The sequence below is a fragment of the Lissotriton vulgaris genome, chromosome 5, assembly GCF_964263255.1.
Source record: "Lissotriton vulgaris chromosome 5, aLisVul1.2, whole genome shotgun sequence".
NCBI classification, from domain to species: Eukaryota; Metazoa; Chordata; class Amphibia; order Caudata; family Salamandridae; genus Lissotriton; species Lissotriton vulgaris.
This window is the reverse complement of record NC_141693.1, coordinates 839,168,726-839,186,967: the sequence shown is the minus strand read 5'-3', so window position 1 is coordinate 839,186,967 and position 18,242 is coordinate 839,168,726. Positions and strand designations below refer to the sequence as shown.

Here is an 18,242-nt window from a genome sequence, read left to right as displayed (position 1 = left end):
CAACACAGGAAACAGTGGCTGAAAGGGTGGAGACACCAGCAAATGTGGACGTGGCAGGGCAGGAGGAGCAGGGCGCAGCAAGACACACACAACCTGCGCCACCCAAACGACGCAACATTGTCTCACCACTGCCACTGATGGAGGCAGAGTCCACAGATGCAGATGAGGAGTCACAGCCAGGTCCAAGCCAAGTACCAAGGCAGAACACACCACAGTCCAGTGAACAAACATCCAATAGCAGTGTTGCAAGATGCAGGGCACGGGCCACCACCAGCAATGCCTCATCCGAAACAGACACGGTGTTTGCAGGCCTGGAGGGCAGCATTTTAAGAGCACAGCGCCTGCAAGGTAAGGGCATTCGATCAATCCAGCGCCAACTTGCCACACACAACCATCATATGTCTGAGTTGCGGCTCAGTGTGAATACCATGACTGGAGCATTGGAAGCACTTTATAGGGAGATCAGGAGAGACAGGCTGGCCAGGCGCAGGGAGAAACACCGCCTACACACCCGGATGGACCTCCCCACTATGGCTATTAACTGCCAGTCCACCGCCATATCCCTGCTAGCTAGGAGATGTGTGAGCATGCAGCATGAAATGGCACACTGCTGCCAGGATGTGGGTAGGGGCATGGTGCAGGTCACACATGCGGTTGACCACATGCACGCTGTAGCCACAGGTGGCATAGGAACCCTGGGCAGCTTGGACACTGATGAACAGTCAAGCAGGAGCAGCATAACTTCTCCACTTCCTTCAGAAAGACGCAGGAGTGGGCGTCAGGGTAGAGCAGGGGAAGACACCAGTGAGGCGAGTGCGCAGGCCGAATGAGGGACAACAGGGCGTGGACGCAGGAGATGAAGCGACAGCATTTACTCATGGCAATGTGTGAGGCAACACATGCCATATGGACTAAGTGATTCTTGAAAATTATAGCACTGTGACCTCAACATGTGCAACTAGCAACATTTCAGTCATGCTGTGTGACAGGTTTAATCCTGTTTCTTAACGAAATAAACATTTTATTTGAGAATCATTATTTGGCATTGTGTCCTCATTTCTCACCTAAAAGTAGTTTTGTGTGATGTCATCACGCCTTAGGCATCCGGCAACCGCCCCTGCACCACCTGCACATCTGCATTGTGGAGCTGGATCCTCCTCATCTGATGTGTCTGCATCTGTCAGATCCACTGGGGTGCCCTTCTTAGTAGCAATGTTGTGTAGCATTGCGCAGCCACCACAATTTTGCAACAGGTCCCAGGGCTGTACTGTAGGGCACCTCACTCTTATGGAGGCACAGGAAACGGCTTTTAAGGATTCCCAAGAACCTCTCAATGGTGCATCTTGTGGCTCTGTGGGTACTGTTGTACCTCTGCTCTCCTGCTGTGGCTGGATTGAGGTACGGTGTGAGGATGTAGTCACACACAGCATACGCACTGTCACCTGCAGGGCGAAAGTAGGTTGATGTTAAGTACTGTCCTGCCAGTTCATACCTTTCCTTTGTGCCATGCAATTACCTAGCAGGTAGCCCTCTCCAAGCTCGCCATTTGTGAGTCTGCGATGTAAACCACAGTGGCGAAAAATGAAGGAATCGTGTGTGCTTCCTGGGAATTTTGCAACAATATCTGTGATGACATGTTTAGCATTGCACACTACCTGGATGTTCAGGGAATGATAGGATTTTCTGTTTCTAAAAACATACTTATTCTGTGATGGGGTGACAGTGCAACATGGGTCCTGTCTACGCAGTCAATCACGTGAGGAATATGGGCTATTTGGTAAAAATCTAGCTAGGTCTGGTCTAGTGCCTGCTGTGTATTTGGGAATTTTATGTGGTGATGCATCCTTGAACCATAGCATCTAGGAAAGCGTGGAAAAAGCGCGAAAGTGCACTCTGTGAGACCCCCTCCTGCTGCGGCTATTACCCCCTGGAAACTCCCTGATGCTAGGAGGTGCAGTGAGCACAAAACCTGTATGTGGGTGGGAATGGTGTGTGCCCTGTGTGTGGGGTGTTCAAGTCTGGGTGTCAGTTTCTCTAGCAAGTCCAGGATACTGTCTGGGTGCAGCCTGTAGTGCACATGGATGTCCTTCGGGGTCCGCTGGAAAAGGGTGATGCGTGCTCTGTAGATCCTTTCCTGGCGTCTCCTTCTCTGTGCAGCCTCTCGGATACGCAGCCTCCTGGATATCACATACAGGTCAGCCATTGTAGAAAGCCCCAATGGCATTATGGGCCTGTTTAAATAGGTTGCACCTGGTTACCACCTGTTTAGAGTTGGTGGTATTTGAGAAGTGCACAATTGCGATTTTCGTTATATCGGCAATTGTGATTTTTAGCTACATTTTAAATTGCGAATTTGCAATTTGCGTAGACAGTATTTGCGATTTTTGCAAATACTGATATGCACATGCGAATTCGCATTTTTAATCGCAGAATCCTTGCCACGCAAAATTGCTAATCGCTAAATTTGTGATTCTCATTTTTGCGATCCGCAATGCTTACCTACATCGTAACACTGTCTTTTGCGATTGCAAACACCCTGGATTCTACCAATCGCAGTGTTTGCAATCGCAAAAGACATACCTGTATTTATGTTTTGGTTTTTAAAACACTAATTAAAAGGCATTGTCATTTACAATGCTAATAGCTCAAACTCTTGCAAATTGCTGAAACTATTGCATTGCAAATGCTTGCTATTTGTTAGGCCAGGGGAGATGAAGTGTCCTGTCCTGTCCTCTCTTCGATGGCTTCCGATCGAGGCAAGCTCTATCAACAAAACTGCCTGCATCACGCATAAAGCCTTGCACACGTCCTCCCCTCGTTACCAAACAAACTGAACTTGTCCGGAGGCTCGCGACCCTCGCGCAATGCAGAAAAGCTTCTGCTCAAGTCCCCCGTCTTCAAAAGGGAAAGATCGATGGCACAATCCTTCTCAGGCAATGCAGTGAGAATCTGGAACTCACTTCCCCATTGCTCCGTGCCACCTCCTCTACCCGGATCTTCAAAGCTGATCTCAAATCGCTCCTCTTTCAAAGACACTTTCAGAGCTAATCCTGTCATGCAGGCCCCTCTTGGAAGTTCACTCATTGTAATTTTTTTTTTCCTGTACATTCCTTTCTCCTGCGTTCTTTGTTGGATTTTGTGTTTATGTAACCTTCATTTTTAGTTTGTAGTGTTTTATTGTGTTTCCACTGTTCTCTTGTAATGTAACTGGCTCTATTGTACAGCGCTCTGACACCTTCGGGTATTGTCTGCGCTTTATAAAACTGCACTAAATAAATTAATAAAAAATAAAATGTATAGAATGGGTTTCAACCTTTACTGGTGAAGCATCAAAGTCGGTGCCGGTGATCCGTCAGTATTTCTGTACTGCCACTTTTATTTGCAAATTAATGATTCCTAAAGTGAAACATTTTCTACAAAACTGTACATGTCAAAGGTCAAAACGCTGAACTAAACAAAAGGAGAGCATCCTGCTCAAAGATGGCCGCCTTACTGCGAAGGGCTGGGAATTACAGGCCTCTTTCTATGTCGGTGGATAACACGCTGAGGCATTGGTTATGTCTCACGTGATTGAGCAAAAAAAATTCGCGCCAGTTCTGAGCAATCTCGCGGAAAAACTCCCTCACTTGAGGATTAGGGAGTGTGTTGCGGCAGCTAAATCAAGACCTTATAAGAGACGGCAACTCTGGAATTTGGAATAACGTGGTGGTAGCTGACGTGCAGACGCATGCAGCCCTGACTGTGAGGCTGTATTAGCCTGAATTTTGGTTGTCAGGAGTACCTGTTACGCTTTTCCTTCCAGTGATACTGTGACATCTGTTATTCGCGTGCCACCATGCCGGTGGAGCAGCTGCACGCCCCCGCAGGTGAGGCATTGTAGTAGCCAAGTGCGCACACCTCTTCTCATCCTTCAGCCTTAATATGTGGTCGGAGTGTGAGGCGTGTATTTGGTATGCATTAGAAGTTGAGTCGGTGACACGTGTTTTGTAGAAGCACGGGTAGCCACGACTAGCCTGGGGGTAGAGGTGATACTTGGGGGGGACCTAAGGCGCTTGCTTTGCATTTCCGTCCGTGCCTGTTAATTACGTTCGAATGACACTTCCCGTGGTGACTATGCTTTTAGACATTGTGAAGGGTTGCTCATTGCGTGTACTGTCTCGGTTGATTTAGCAATTTATATTTTAATCTTCAGAAGTGAATGTTTCTTAGATGACCGATTACAAATTTTATATATATATATATAATCTCGAACGAACTGTATTCTCGCCATTAATTAATTAATGCTTTGTTTCTAAGATGGTTGACAAAGGTAGAGGAAAGAGAAGTGGGCGTGATGTCCGTAAAACGGGCGTGTTTTAAAAACGTAACCAAGGGTCCAAGAAACGTGGGCTATGGTTAAGGGCGTGGTTTAATGAACTTGCATTAAAAAAGAAAAAAGCTTGCCAGATGGCCAGTATTTGTTATTGCATCTAGTCAGATCACACAGACCAAAGAACATATTCCTGAAACAATACAGACTTTTTGGCTTTTCTAGTGCTTGTTGGCAGTACCATATAAATAATCATTTTGTTATGAAAAACTAGAATTGAGCTTTTTGAAGCCATGCACACACAATACTGCTATTTAAACACTGTGAAGTTATGTGGGACGGGTACCCGTCTATAGTATATCCGTCACTCCAATTCGCTCGTTCTCTCCACTTTGTTTTGCAGAATTTAGCTGTGTTAGGCACGTCTTTTCCCCCCTATATGTTTCTAAAATCCGTTATTTACATATCTTGCATACAATCTTAATACTTTACATTACTGTTCTCACTGTCCTACAGGTACTTATGGATGTACCTCCTAGTCTGCTCTTTCACCGTGCCTGCTGTCATAAACACACCAACTGTCTCACCTAAAAACACAGTTTTCCGCACATAGCATCAACACCTCTAGGATGCAGTGACAGCCACTGTGAAAAACTCTTTACCTTCCTCCGCTTCAGAGCTCTGTTATGACTATGTACACAATACTTAAACTCACCCATCCCTAGAGGTCAGTTTAAAAGCCTGGAAAAGCAAAGTGTTTTAGGCAATGCACGAAAACATGGACTGCTTTTCTCACCTGTTAAAATTTGTTAATTTCTCAATGCTAAAATCACTGCCATCTCGAAAAGGGTTAGTATCTCCTCTATGATGTAAACTAAGCGATCTGAAAAAAGATAAAAATGTCAGGCCTCGGAAAAGCTAAAAAATTTTACTAGACCTTCAGGTATAGTGACTGGAATAATCTACTCAACCTAATTATTATGCTCTTGACCCATAACGTGGTTTCAAATTGTGTGATCTTGGGCAAGTATTTTAATTCACTGAGAACGTTTTCTTCTTTATCACATGAGATAATCTTCAAATACGTGAGTTTGGCATGTCTGCTGTACAGAACCTCTTGTTTAGTTTTATTAGACTAAACGTTTGCTCCATATATAATACAAATCTAGCCACATATAGGATTCGCATGACCACTGACTTGCCTCTGGTCATTAATCGCATTGTCCTCAGTGCAGGGGCGGAATGTTTTTGAACTCGTGTTTAACCCCTTAAGCGCTGCCGTTGGCCAACGGTCGTCGCGAGCACTACCTTGCCAGTGCTGCGCACGGCTGTTGGCTGACGGGCCAGCGCTCGTTATTCGAACGTTCAGCACTGGGTGTTGAACGTTCGAAGCAGCTAAGAGGTTAAACAGTCACTTTTAATAAATACATCACTAAAGCACAAAGTAGCAGTGCACTGTCATTTGCAATCAGCAGATTTTATATTGAAATGCACATGTGGTTTTAGGTTTTAAAACTATACAGTGTACAATATCTGAAATAGAATTTTTGCAAATATTTCTCATTTGCACATCACCAAGTGAAGTGATGTTTTGCTCCTATATAAACTTTGTTTGAATCGCACTTCTGAATTGCAAAATTAATTTCATAATTACTGATATAATTTAAAATTGTATTTTTCATTTACAAGCTGTTTAAATGTCATGTTAGAAAAAAAAACTGACATGTTCAGACTTTTCTTTTAAACTATTATGGGATATGTCGTTTGACAAAAGGCACTAACTGTAATAAGAGAGAAGTAGAATTTTTTTTTTTCCAGGAACAGATGAGCATCAATTGATAAAAAGACAAAGTGACATTTGACCTTTGTCCTTTGACAGACAGCATATGTGTCAAGCAAAAACAAGGTTTAAAGGCCTCTTTATTGCTCATTTACTTTCTGAATGAACAGAACACGCGTTTCTTCCCATTTTAATTAACTCGCCAGAAAGGTAGAGTAAATCCTAAAAATAGCTCGACCTGATAAAATGTCACTCGAAATTACGAGTCATTTTTTTCAAAGCCTAAATGTGTTCTCCATGTAACTATAAATACATAATGTACCTTTCGGTTTTTCATTTAATATCAGCTAGCTATTTACTGAAGATACGCCACTGTTTGTCACATGATAGACAACTGTACTATATAGACAACTGTACTATATGCCTAAATCACAGCCATCTTGAAGGATCAGTTTTGCTGTTGTCCTAGAATTCCTAAATTGCTCTAAATGTACTAAAGTTACAGGTATAAACATAGAGTGTAGGGACAAGCCAAAGTTCGTGGTAGATATTATTCTATATGCTTGTCTACCGGATAACCTAGACAGCAGTAATTGAAATAATCCACACGAAAAAAGTTTGTGTATATATTACACTCGCAGGTCAACATGACATCACCCTGTGATTTTGTCCCATAAGGTGTAGAGTATTAAATCATTTTATCCGTTCCAATACTTGCTGAAGCTGTCTTTTGTTGTGAAATTTCAATGAGAAAAGAACCACTCAAACAGCTGAAAGGAGAGCTACAAAATGTTATGTTTTTGTTCTTGCCAATGGGTGGCAACGTTGATTTCCTGTCACAGTTGTAAATATTACTATTGTGTTCTGTGATTTGCATTTTATTTTTTGTTCTGTTTTACCAACAAATAAGACTGCAAGGACACTTCATATAGTATATGCTGTTAATGGTTTCATATTTAAGTGTGTTAGAATAAACTTGTCCTTTACGAATGCGTTTCTAATTTTCCTGTGAAACTCATTGTTTAACATTTTTAGACTTTAATGTGAATTTTTGGTTGACTGTGTTCTTTGACTGTTAAGTACATTGGGGACTTTTAATGATGGCATTGACACGGACCCCACCGAAGGGTATTATCAGGGACTACAACACCCAGCATACCACGCACTGGAGGGTGGGTGCTACAAAAGGGAAAACAAATTTGTAACCGCCCCGTGAAATGACTTTCCCCCACCCCTTTCATGAAGATGCAGGAGCATTGAAACTCCTTGGGTATTGCTAAATGGAAAGGGAAAATGAGCCGTTTTCGACAAAGGTTTGAACCTTCCTTCTGTGGAGTCGCGTCTTTTAGCCCAGGGGCAATTGTGGGAAAGTGTTTTTTGTTATATTTAACAATTTTGCTCAATTTTTTGGGCTCATTCCACTGATTTTGATGTTTATTGGGTATTATCAAGCTCTAAATCTGTCCTTGTATTCTTCTTGTATATGCAGTTATTACTCTGATATTGTTTTTAAAGTAATAAGCAGAGATAAGTGAAGGGGAAATCTCCTGGTATGGACTTTGTTGTACATTATATGAAGCGGTACTGCAAAAGATGGTTACGTACTGATGCAGGAAAAAATGCTGCCAGACAGAATAAGTAAGAAAGAAGTATACTGTCATTGTACTTACCAGAGTCTCTAAGCGGAGCTCTATGATCTCTGCACTGGGAGAGGAGACCCAAGAGTAAGCACAGGAGTCGATACCTGAAGTGGCCCAACACCAAAGCAGCCAGGTGACGGCTCAGAACAACTCCAGATGTCTCCAAGTGAAGGAATCCTATAGAGACTGAGGAGAAGCTCACCATTTTATCGATCTTCTGTGTACGACTCTGAGGCTGATTCATCGCAAGGCCTAAGAAATGGGTCGAATGGACAGCCAATGGGAGCGGAGAGCTCCACCCTCAATGTCGGCCTAGTAATTTATGCTGCTGCCTTCTTGAAACAACCACATCCTTTTGATACCACCAAAAAGCTCAATATTTGCGATAGATGGCCTGCGTGGATAGACATTTGATGAATTAATTGATTCACTTAAACTGATAAAAGGATTTTCAAATATCTCAAACTTTGCTGGTGAAAAGTAATAAGCCGCAAACTGACAAAAAAATGCCGCAAACTGACCAAATTACATGTTGTCAGATTGAAGAAACGTTTAATCCAGTGCCAAATGATTATTACGAAAGATACATTTTCAGTTAAGAATTCCAAAAAGTTGGTGAACCCATTGGTTTTGTGGAGAACACTGATACGCTCGTCAAACGCTGCAAGTCCAGGGAATTTATTGATGAGGAAGATATGCAAGTTAGTTATTGATGGATGCTTGTCAGATTCATTCAGATGTCAAAAGCTGAGAGAAACTCTTAGTTTGGAGTGAGTGTTGATGGCTGCCAGAGGTGAGGAGCATGCTGAAAGACCAAGCTGCTGCTATGGAGGCCGGAGGTGCCCAGAGTGAATCAGCATGAGTATAAAAAGTAAGCTAAATACTGAAGGAGCCACAGTGATGTCTACTCATAAAGAGGAATGATGTTTAAGATGTGGATTTTGTTTTCCACACAAGGCAGCTGTCCCGCCATTTGACAGATATGCAAAGGCTGTGGGAAAGCGAACCATTTTGCGACTGTAAAGCAAAAAAAAAAGTGCATCACAGCGTGAAGCCAAAATGGCCACCTGAACATTCCAGAGACCATGTCTGACGCACCCTCACAGGGCCCAGCGGTGACATCAGTTGAGGCAAATTGACAGTGAACAAAGTGTATTGTCGTCTAAATCATTGTCTAGCAGTACGTCCGCCTCAATATCAGGTGAAAGTGAGGAAGACTGTTGTGCCATGTCTGTTTACCTCGAAGAAATGTGCTCATGTCGAACTGGCTGCATGTGAAGAAAAATTTCTTTCAAAAGAAAAGTCGACATGCCAGAGCACCAAAGTCATACATCCTTGTCTGAAAATTGCTCAATACCTTTTATTATTGACAGTGGTGCAGAGAAATACAATGAATAATCTTCATTGCCTCAACTTAAGCCATTGTAAACCAAAGTGTATACCTGGGCTACATCGTGGCCCATAAAAAGTCAAGGATCTTTTGTAGCGATATTGAAACACAAGAAAACAAAGGTGCAAATACCCATCTATGTGCTTCAAGGTACAACGGCAAATACCGGTCTGTTTTGTTTCAGTACCGCTGCTGAAATTGGGCTGATTTTGTCAATTTCAGTGTGAATGCTCACCAAATAGTAAGCCAATTTCCTTTTATTGTTTCAAGGTTTTGGAAAGCTTAAGGCTATGAAAGTAAAGTAGCATATTAATGACGGCCCGTTATGTTGCTCAGAGAAGTAGACTAGTTGCTTTTCATTTACAAGAGGCTGATGAAAAAGAACCTAAATAATTACCTAAACATGACCTTATTGAGCGTTCAACTGATCCAACGCCATGGGTTTTTCCCACAATCGTGATGCTCGAAAGGCGTAGATATGCGCTTGGAAAACAAGCACTTTAATGAGCACGACTTCCAGGTCCACACATTGCTGACATAAAGCAATTAAATGGTGCAAAGTTCTTCTTTCGCCTTGTTTTAAATAAAGGTTGTCATTAATTGGAACGCTAAGAATATAGCGACCTTTTCTGCATGTCGCTGTGTTTTGATATGAGACTGTGTTTTGGTGCGTCTTCTGCTGCAGAACTTTTCCAAGACTTCATTCGACGTCTTAGAGCGGCGAAGGTGAGTGACCTGACCCCAGGTCACTCCCCACGCCGCACGGCTCCTCCTGATCGCCGAGTCTATGCTCCGCCGCTACCGAGGGTTCACCCCTGGTAACTGCTATCTGTGCTCTTCTTTTTTTTTTTTTTCCCTCTGTTCTGCCATTTTTTTTCTCTGCTGTGTACTGTGTTTTTTTGCATTTGTTTTTTGAGGCAATCCTTTTGCGCCCTTGCCCTCTGTGCCCTCCCCGCGGCCCTGCCCCCTTTTTTTTTCTGTTTCCCCTGCCCTCGCCCATTGGCCGCCCGCTGCTGCTCCTCCCTCCCACTTCGCCTCTTATGGAGGCCGCGCCAAAGGCAAGCCCGTCTGTGCCTGGACCACGCCCAGCACCAGAACCCCTGGACCCCGTGCCCCCCACAACGCCAGACTGCACTACAACTCCAGCACCTTACACGCACTCCACACCGGACGAGACCGCCCCTGCTACCGGGCCACCCCGAAGTGCACCCAAGGGCCCTTCGCCTGCCGGAACTGCAGATTCACAAGTATCCAGCCCTCCAAACCACCTACCAGAGAACCCAACCACCTCCGCTGCATCCTCCTCCACGCCCGCAAACATGCCATCAAACTCTGGGACATCCTAGACTCCACTGCCACCGACGTCACCTTCTGACGGAGACCTGGCTGAACGCCACCTCAGCACCAGACATCGCCATAGCCATCCCACAGGGCTACAAACTCCCGCAGAGACCGCACCAACGGAGTGGCAGGGGAAATCGCCATCATCCACAGACACACCATCAGAATCTTGACCAACACCACCGACACCCTCACCACCGCCGAGCACAACAACCTCAACACCACCCTCAGAGGAACACTCGTCTACAGACCTCCCAGACCACGACTACAGTTCAGCGACACCATCGCCGACCTCGTCAGCGCCCTCACCTCCATGGACTACATTCTCCTCGGGGACCTTAACTTCCACCTCGAACAAAAACCATGCCAACTCCACCGCCCTGATCGACAACCTCGGACTCAATCAGCTCGTGTCGACACCCACCCATGCCGCTGGACACACGCTGGACCCCTTCTCCACAAGCCCCCACGTCTCCTTCAACCACACCACCAAACACTGGAGTCAAGCTATCCTGGCTGGGGGCTAAAAGCCCGAAACCGGTCTAGGATGCTTGTTTCCAATCCAGGTAGGACCTAGCCTGGCAGTTCGGGCTGGACTGTTCCCATTAGGCACAGAGTCAAAGTCTATCTTTAGCAAATAACTGAAGTTCCAGCCACAATATACATCTTCAAAGTCTGTCCCGGTGGTAGAAGGGCAAGGAAACAGCATAGGAGAAAGAACAGGCACATATTTAAGACAGTAGATTCAACCATTTGCCCCATATCTTATGAAATGTCTCGGGGCATCCCCTGGCCTCAAAGATGGGTTCCTCCTGACCCTCACAACAATCCACCCCTCGTTGCCACTTTCGCATGGTAGGAGGTTTTTGCCTGAGCCCAGACCACCGCAATGTCACGCTTGGCCACCGCTGTACCCAGGAAGTGTTTGTCGGGTCTAGAGTCGTCCAGCCCATCGAAAACCCCCAGCAGAAGGCGTATGGGATTATGAGGGATCTGCCACCCCAGAGTCTGTGAAAGCTCAGACTCCACTCCCGACAAAAAGGAAGCCAGGGCAGGACCAAACCATGTGATAGAAATCGGCTCGAGTGTCGCCACAGCGTGTGCAGTCTGGAGAGGTGGCATCCCTGCCCTGTACAGGCTATGTGAAGATAATAGAGTTGGATGAGGCATAGCTTTGAGGAAGTAGTCAGAGTTCTGGGGGCCATAAGGGCATTGCTCCAGTCTGCCTCCTCCAGGGGACCCACCTAAACCTCCCAGCGGGTGCGCAGTAAGTCAAGGGGGACAGGGCTGTTATTAACAAGGGAGCAGTAAATCCGGGACACAGTCACTCTGCCCAAGTCTCCCGTCATAACCTGAGCCTCTAGCAGGCTGAACTCGGGAAGCAAAGTGCCTGATGGAATATGTGTAGTGAGGGCATGGCGGAGCTGCAGATACCTGTAAAATTGGGTGGGGTGGAGGGAGTGACGGTTTGCAGATCCAAGAAGGCCCTAACATGATTGCCCACCCAGACATCTCCAAGCAACGAGATCCCGATCCGGTCCCACTGCCAAAAGCCCTCGAGGGACGATGTTTAACTCAGCCATGTGCCGTGCCAAAAAGGTGTGTTAGGTGAGTCTCTTGTCCCACCCTGTGTAACTCGGGGCAGAACGCCAGGCCACCAGAACAGCACTAGTGATGGGTGGAATCGTCTGGGGTATGAGGGCTCTATATAAATAGGCTTGGATTTGCAGCAAGTTCGTGTGGCTTTCTGTCCGATAAGCCGGGTCCGACCAGCCGCCAGTGAACAGTCATGAACGACCGCAAGTCTGGTGGTCAGATAGTAGAGGTGAAGATTCGTCATTCCCATACACCCATCAAAGGGAGGAATCCAGTATCTGGCCAAGGCTATAATTGGTCTCCCACCTCCCCACAGGAACCTGGTTATTACCCCAAGTCTCTGAACCAACTACCCGGAAGGTGAAAGGTTATGTTCTCTAAAATGTGTAGAAAACTGGGGAGAATCATCATTTTAAAGAGTGCCCCCTGCCAAGGGGATTGAGAGATTGCCAGAGCTTGAGGTCTTGTTTGGTGTTGGACTTGGCCCTTTTGGCAGGTTCACCTCTGAACTTTTTGCCTTAAGCTTTGACATATTGGTAGTGATTTTTGGCCTTTGCGCACTTTAGTACTGTGGCCCAGAGTAAAGTGCGTGCGCTCACTGAGGGCGTGTGGTGAGATTGGCTGCCCTCCCATAGGAATGCATGGGGGATATGTGTCTCCATGGTAATTCCTGGTATGAGGGGCTAGTTTAGTTTGTATGAACTCGTGAGGATAAATGCTGCGCAATGGTGTGTGCAGATTTACGGTGACTGGTGGAGGAATACCACTTTTAGAAGTTGGCATTTCTGTGTACTGTGTGCCTGCCTGATGTGAGTTGCTTGTGATTGACAGGAGCTGAAACGTGAGAGTGGCTCCAGGAGACATGGGGAGTCTGCTCAGTGGTGAATAGGGAGATCTGCATGTAGATGGGAGGGAGGAGTTGCACCTGGGTCCTGAATAGGACTGTGGCTTCCCTCCACAATGCTGGCTCCGCCCCCTGTGGTGCATCTAATCCCTGAGCCCCCACCTGACAAAGGAGAGGGAAGCTGAGCAAAAAACAAAGTGCTCCAAAGCTCCCCATAACCAGTTGCATCTGGCTCCCCCCATGCCCTGCACCTTTACACAAAGGGATCTGCTAATATAAATCTAGGGGCTGTGACCTCATGAAAATGTTCAGTTCACTTGACTTTAGGGGGGGCGCTTGCTGCTGCTGGGTCCCAGGAGGGACCACCATGGGGGCTACCTCCCTGCTGGAGGGCCCTGTGTGCTGGCTCCTGGGCCCAGCTCTGCCCCTGAACCCCTTCCCTGGACCTTGCCTGTTCCTGTTCTGTTCCTGATCCTGACGGAGGGGGGCTTGCTGCTGCTGGGGCCCGGGAGGGACAGCCATGGGGCTACCTCCCTGCTGGAGGGCCCTGTGTGCTGGCCCCTAGGCCCAGCTCCGCCCCGGAGACTCTCCTGGACTTTTTGGCTGTGGAGCTATGGCTCCTAAACCGGAAGGGCGCTTTGATTTACTTTCCCCCAGAGGAGGATTGCCTGGGGGCCACGCAGCACTGAGCTGCAGCCCTGGGTGAGGGAATACCCCCCCCCCCCCCTCGTAGGGATCCCCCCTGTTACGCTTTGGTCGCTGGTGTCCAGCCCGATTATTTTTATCGTGGGTGCCCACCCCACATGGCAGCTTATTAATTATTTTGAATTGCGGGTGCCCACCCCTCTTTGTACTTTAAATTGGGAGGAAGCCTACCCCTCATGGTCCTCGTTATATTACTTTCAAACGCAGTTGCCCACCCCGCGTTCTACTGCTGGGAAATATTCACAGCCGCAGCCCGCGCGCAAAACTGGAAGTCAGGCAACGTAGTGCCTGACGACGGGCGGGACTTTCGGTTTCTCGAAGTCCTGCGCACGCAGCTGGTGAAGGGCAGAGTGAGAATCCAGGAGGGAGCCCACCCCGCCCTGGACCAGTGCCCCAGAGAAGTCGTCGTCTCAGGCCATCAGCGGGGCTCCCTTGAGCTGCTGGCAGCCCTGAGTGAAAAGGGAGAGCATCGCAGGGCTCCAGTGGGGAAAGGGAAGCCCTGCGGAGTACTGGCCTGGCAAATGCGAGTCACGGGTCCCAGGAGGGGGCCCGGGTGAAGAGTGATGCCACCTTCCGAGTCTAGCCTGCCCCCGAGAACCAGAGAGCCGGTAAGTGATGGCTCTCCTTGTGCATCTCAGATCCTGAGCGGCCTGCTTGGCAGCGGGCTGCTCCAACGTAAAAGCCCAGAGGTGCCGGTGTGTGGTCCCAGTGGGGGCTCCCAGTGCACATGGGTAGTGCCTGAGCGAGCCCGCCTGGCCATATCTAATTTCAAGGGCTCCCGTGGGGGTCAGAGGGCTCCGAGCGGCCCAGGCACAGTGTTAGTGGGCAGTTGCAACAATGGGGCCCTAGTGATGAGAGAGCCCCAGAGTGCCAGTCTTTTAGGGGCAGTTTTGGTTAACAGCCCCAGTGTGGCCCGAAGGCCCAGATGTGCCAGGTACCCATGCTCCTTTCACAGCTGTCCTGCGAGAGCGCAGGCATCTACAACGTTCTGCGCAAAAGTAGTCTATAGTCCCGGAGAGGGACAGAAGAGGCACAGTGAGTTTTATTGTTGTTCACAGCTGCTCAGCAAGTTCCTGACCAGTATTTGTAAATATATTAGATTTAGCCTATCTGATTAGTAATAAGCTTTTTTTTTTTTTTGTAAGCTATAGCTTGCTTGTAGTTGTACAATATAAGTTACAGAAAGTCTATTAAAGTGTTATGACTTGTCTACAAGAAGTCAATATGTTGTGCTACTAGTGGTATAGTGCAGAGAAGTAGTAGCAACCTTTAAAACAAGCACTGGCGTTGCCAATAGGTCTCGCATTAGGAAAGTGTGAGCTATTGGTATTGTAAATGACGATTATTTTTTTAATGTGTTGGCATTGAAAATATATAAATTAATAGCATTGTTATTTACAAAGCCAATAGCTTACACTTTCCTAATGCGAGTCCTATTGGCTATGGGAATGCTTGTTGTTAGCCAGCAAGGACAGTGCTGTTGTGGTGCTGAGTGATGCTGTTATGGTGCTGAGTGATGTGGTGGTGTATTAGAGTGATGTGGTGGTGTATTAGAGTGATGTGGTGGTGTATTAGAGTGATGTGGTGGTGTATTAGAGTGATGTGGTGGTGTATTAGAGTGATGTGGTGGAGTCCCAGAGTGATGTGGTGGAGTCCCCGAGTGATGTGGTGGAGTCCCCGAGTGATGTGGTGGAGTCCCCGAGTGATGTGGTGGAGTCCCCGAGTGATGTGGTGGAGTCCCCGAGTGATGTGGTGGAGTCCCCGAGTGATGTGGTGGAGTCCCAGAGTGATGTGGTGGAGTCCCAGAGTGATGTGGTGGAGTCCCAGAGTGATGTGGTGGAGTCCCAGAGTGATGTGGTGGAGTCCCAGAGTGATGTGGTGGAGTCCCAGAGTGATGTGGTGGAGTCCCAGAGTGATGTGGTGGAGTCCCAGAGTGATGTGGTGGAGTCCCAGAGTGATGTGGTGGAGTCCCAGAGTGATGTGGTGGAGTCCCAGAGTGATGTGGTGGAGTCCCAGAGTGATGTGGTGGAGTCCCAGAGTGATGTGGTGGAGTCCCAGAGTGATGTGGTGGAGTCCCAGAGTGATGTGGTGGAGTCCCAGAGTGATGTGGTGGTGGAGTCCCAGAGTGATGTGGTGGTGGAGTCCCAGAGTGATGTGGTGGTGGAGTCCCAGAGTGACGTGGTGGTGGAGTCCCAGAGTGACGTGGTGGTGGTGTCCCAGAGTGACGTGGTGGTGGTGTCCCAGAGTGACGTGGTGGTGGTGTCCCAGAGTGACGTGGTGGTGGTGTCCCAGAGTGACGTGGTGGTGGTGTCCCAGAGTGACGTGGTGGTGGTGTCCCAGAGTGACGTGGTGGTGGTGTCCCAGAGTGACGTGGTGGTGGTGTCCCAGAGTGACGTGGTGGTGGTGTCCCAGAGTGACGTGGTGGTGGTGTCCCAGAGTGACGTGGTGGTGGTGTCCCAGAGTGACGTGGTGGTGGTGTCCCAGAGTGACGTGGTGGTGGTGTCCCAGAGTGACGTGGTGGTGGTGTCCCAGAGTGACGTGGTGGTGGTGTCCCAGAGTGACGTGGTGGTGGTGTCCCAGAGTGACGTGGTGGTGGTGTCCCAGAGTGACGTGGTGGTGGTGTCCCAGAGTGACGTGGTGGTGGTGTCCCAGAGTGACGTGGTGGTGGTGTCCCAGAGTGACGTGGTGGTGGTGTCCCAGAGTGACGTGGTGGTGGTGTCCCAGAGTGACGTGGTGGTGGTGTCCCAGAGTGACGTGGTGGTGGTGTCCCAGAGTGACGTGGTGGTGGTGTCCCAGAGTGACGTGGTGGTGGTGTCCCAGAGTGACGTGGTGGTGGTGTCCCAGAGTGACGTGGTGGTGGTGTCCCAGAGTGACGTGGTGGTGGTGTCCCAGAGTGACGTGGTGGTGGTGTCCCAGAGTGACGTGGTGGTGGTGTCCCAGAGTGACGTGGTGGTGGTGTCCCAGAGTGACGTGGTGGTGGTGTCCCAGAGTGACGTGGTGGTGGTGTCCCAGAGTGACGTGGTGGTGGTGTCCCAGAGTGACGTGGTGGTGGTGTCCCAGAGTGACGTGGTGGTGGTGTCCCAGAGTGACGTGGTGGTGGTGTCCCAGAGTGACGTGGTGGTGGTGTCCCAGAGTGACGTGGTGGTGGTGTCCCAGAGTGACGTGGTGGTGGTGTCCCAGAGTGACGTGGTGGTGGTGTCCCAGAGTGACGTGGTGGTGGTGTCCCAGAGTGACGTGGTGGTGGTGTCCCAGAGTGACGTGGTGGTGGTGTCCCAGAGTGACGTGGTGGTGGTGTCCCAGAGTGACGTGGTGGTGGTGTCCCAGAGTGACGTGGTGGTGGTGTCCCAGAGTGACGTGGTGGTGGTGTCCCAGAGTGACGTGGTGGTGGTGTCCCAGAGTGACGTGGTGGTGGTGTCCCAGAGTGACGTGGTGGTGGTGTCCCAGAGTGACGTGGTGGTGGTGTCCCAGAGTGACGTGGTGGTGGTGTCCCAGAGTGACGTGGTGGTGGTGTCCCTTAATATTTAACACAGAAACTGTAGTAATGGCCCGGACTACATTGCAACATTCTGCTTAACAGTATCTAAGGGTATATTTTTTTAAGCAAACGAGCCTGTGGACAAATATGTCAAGTAATACCATCCTAAGGGTTTCAATCTATCCATATGAGGTGCTGCGTTACTTAAAAAAGTAGACCAAATCAAGTAATGGGAATTTGGCTAACTTCAGTGGTGTGATCAGAATTTCACCCTGGCCTGATTTTATAGGAGCTGGAGTATGGCGAGATTGGAGGATGGCGAGATTGGAGGATGGCGAGATTGGAGGATGGCGAGATTGGAGGATGGCGAGATTGGAGGATGGCGAGATTGGAGGATGGCGAGATTGGAGGATGGCGAGATTGGAGGATGGCGAGAATGGAGTATGGTGTGTAATGCGGGGTGGGGAACAGCAGCAGTCTCGCAGGGGAGGTAGTTTGACTGTGGTCAGTCTTACACTGTCCCTTAAATCATCTGAATGATGAGGCTGGAGAGATAGCTTCCCTTGTATAGGCGGCACACAATGAATAGAAACTGTCTTAAAGCTTCCTAGAAGATTGTGCCCACTCCTAACTGAGGGAGGAATTGGCCCCTCGCCAGACCACAAGGCCAAGCTCGAGCAGCGCAAAGCACGACTGGCGATGTGTTGTCACAATGCGCTAATTTCACAAACCAGGCCTTCGAGGCGCTGCTCGGCGCGTCCCAGCAGATGACTGAGTGAAAGTGCCCGTCTGCCTGCAGCTCTCTGCAGACAGGGAGACGGAGGGCCCCGGGTCTCAGACAGGCTGACTGGCTGCTGTGACTCTGCATGCTGTGCCTTTATCTGAGCGGGGCTGCCCTGCAGATGGCCGGGGGGGTCTCACGGGCGCACAGGGGGAGGACACCTTTGATCTATTTGTTGTGGGGGTGGGTTCCCAGAGGACTGCAGGCGATTTGCAGGTTCTGATGAGAGGGCTGTTGTGGGCTGGAACCCCTGCCTGTGCGGTTATTCCTACAGGCTCGCATGAAAAGGGATTGGATGACAATGTCAACAATCTTTGGCCTCCCTCAAGACATTCAGCGAGTGTGGTGAAACATTGAATAACATGAGAGTGCAGAAACAGA

At 48.6% G+C, this 18,242-nt stretch overlaps 1 protein-coding gene across 1 annotated transcript in view; it reads left to right on the top strand.

Moving 5' to 3' along the window:
- Positions 1 to 3,572: 3,572 nt before the first annotated feature.
- The window catches only part of HELLS (helicase, lymphoid specific), a 591,428-nt gene continuing 576,758 nt past the window's right edge, over positions 3,573 to 18,242 (top strand). The window contains exon 1 of the mRNA XM_086922383.1: positions 3,573 to 3,866. Coding sequence (XP_086778509.1) covers positions 3,836 to 3,866 — 31 coding nt within the window. The 5' untranslated portion in view covers positions 3,573 to 3,835. The remainder of the gene's footprint in view (positions 3,867 to 18,242) is intronic.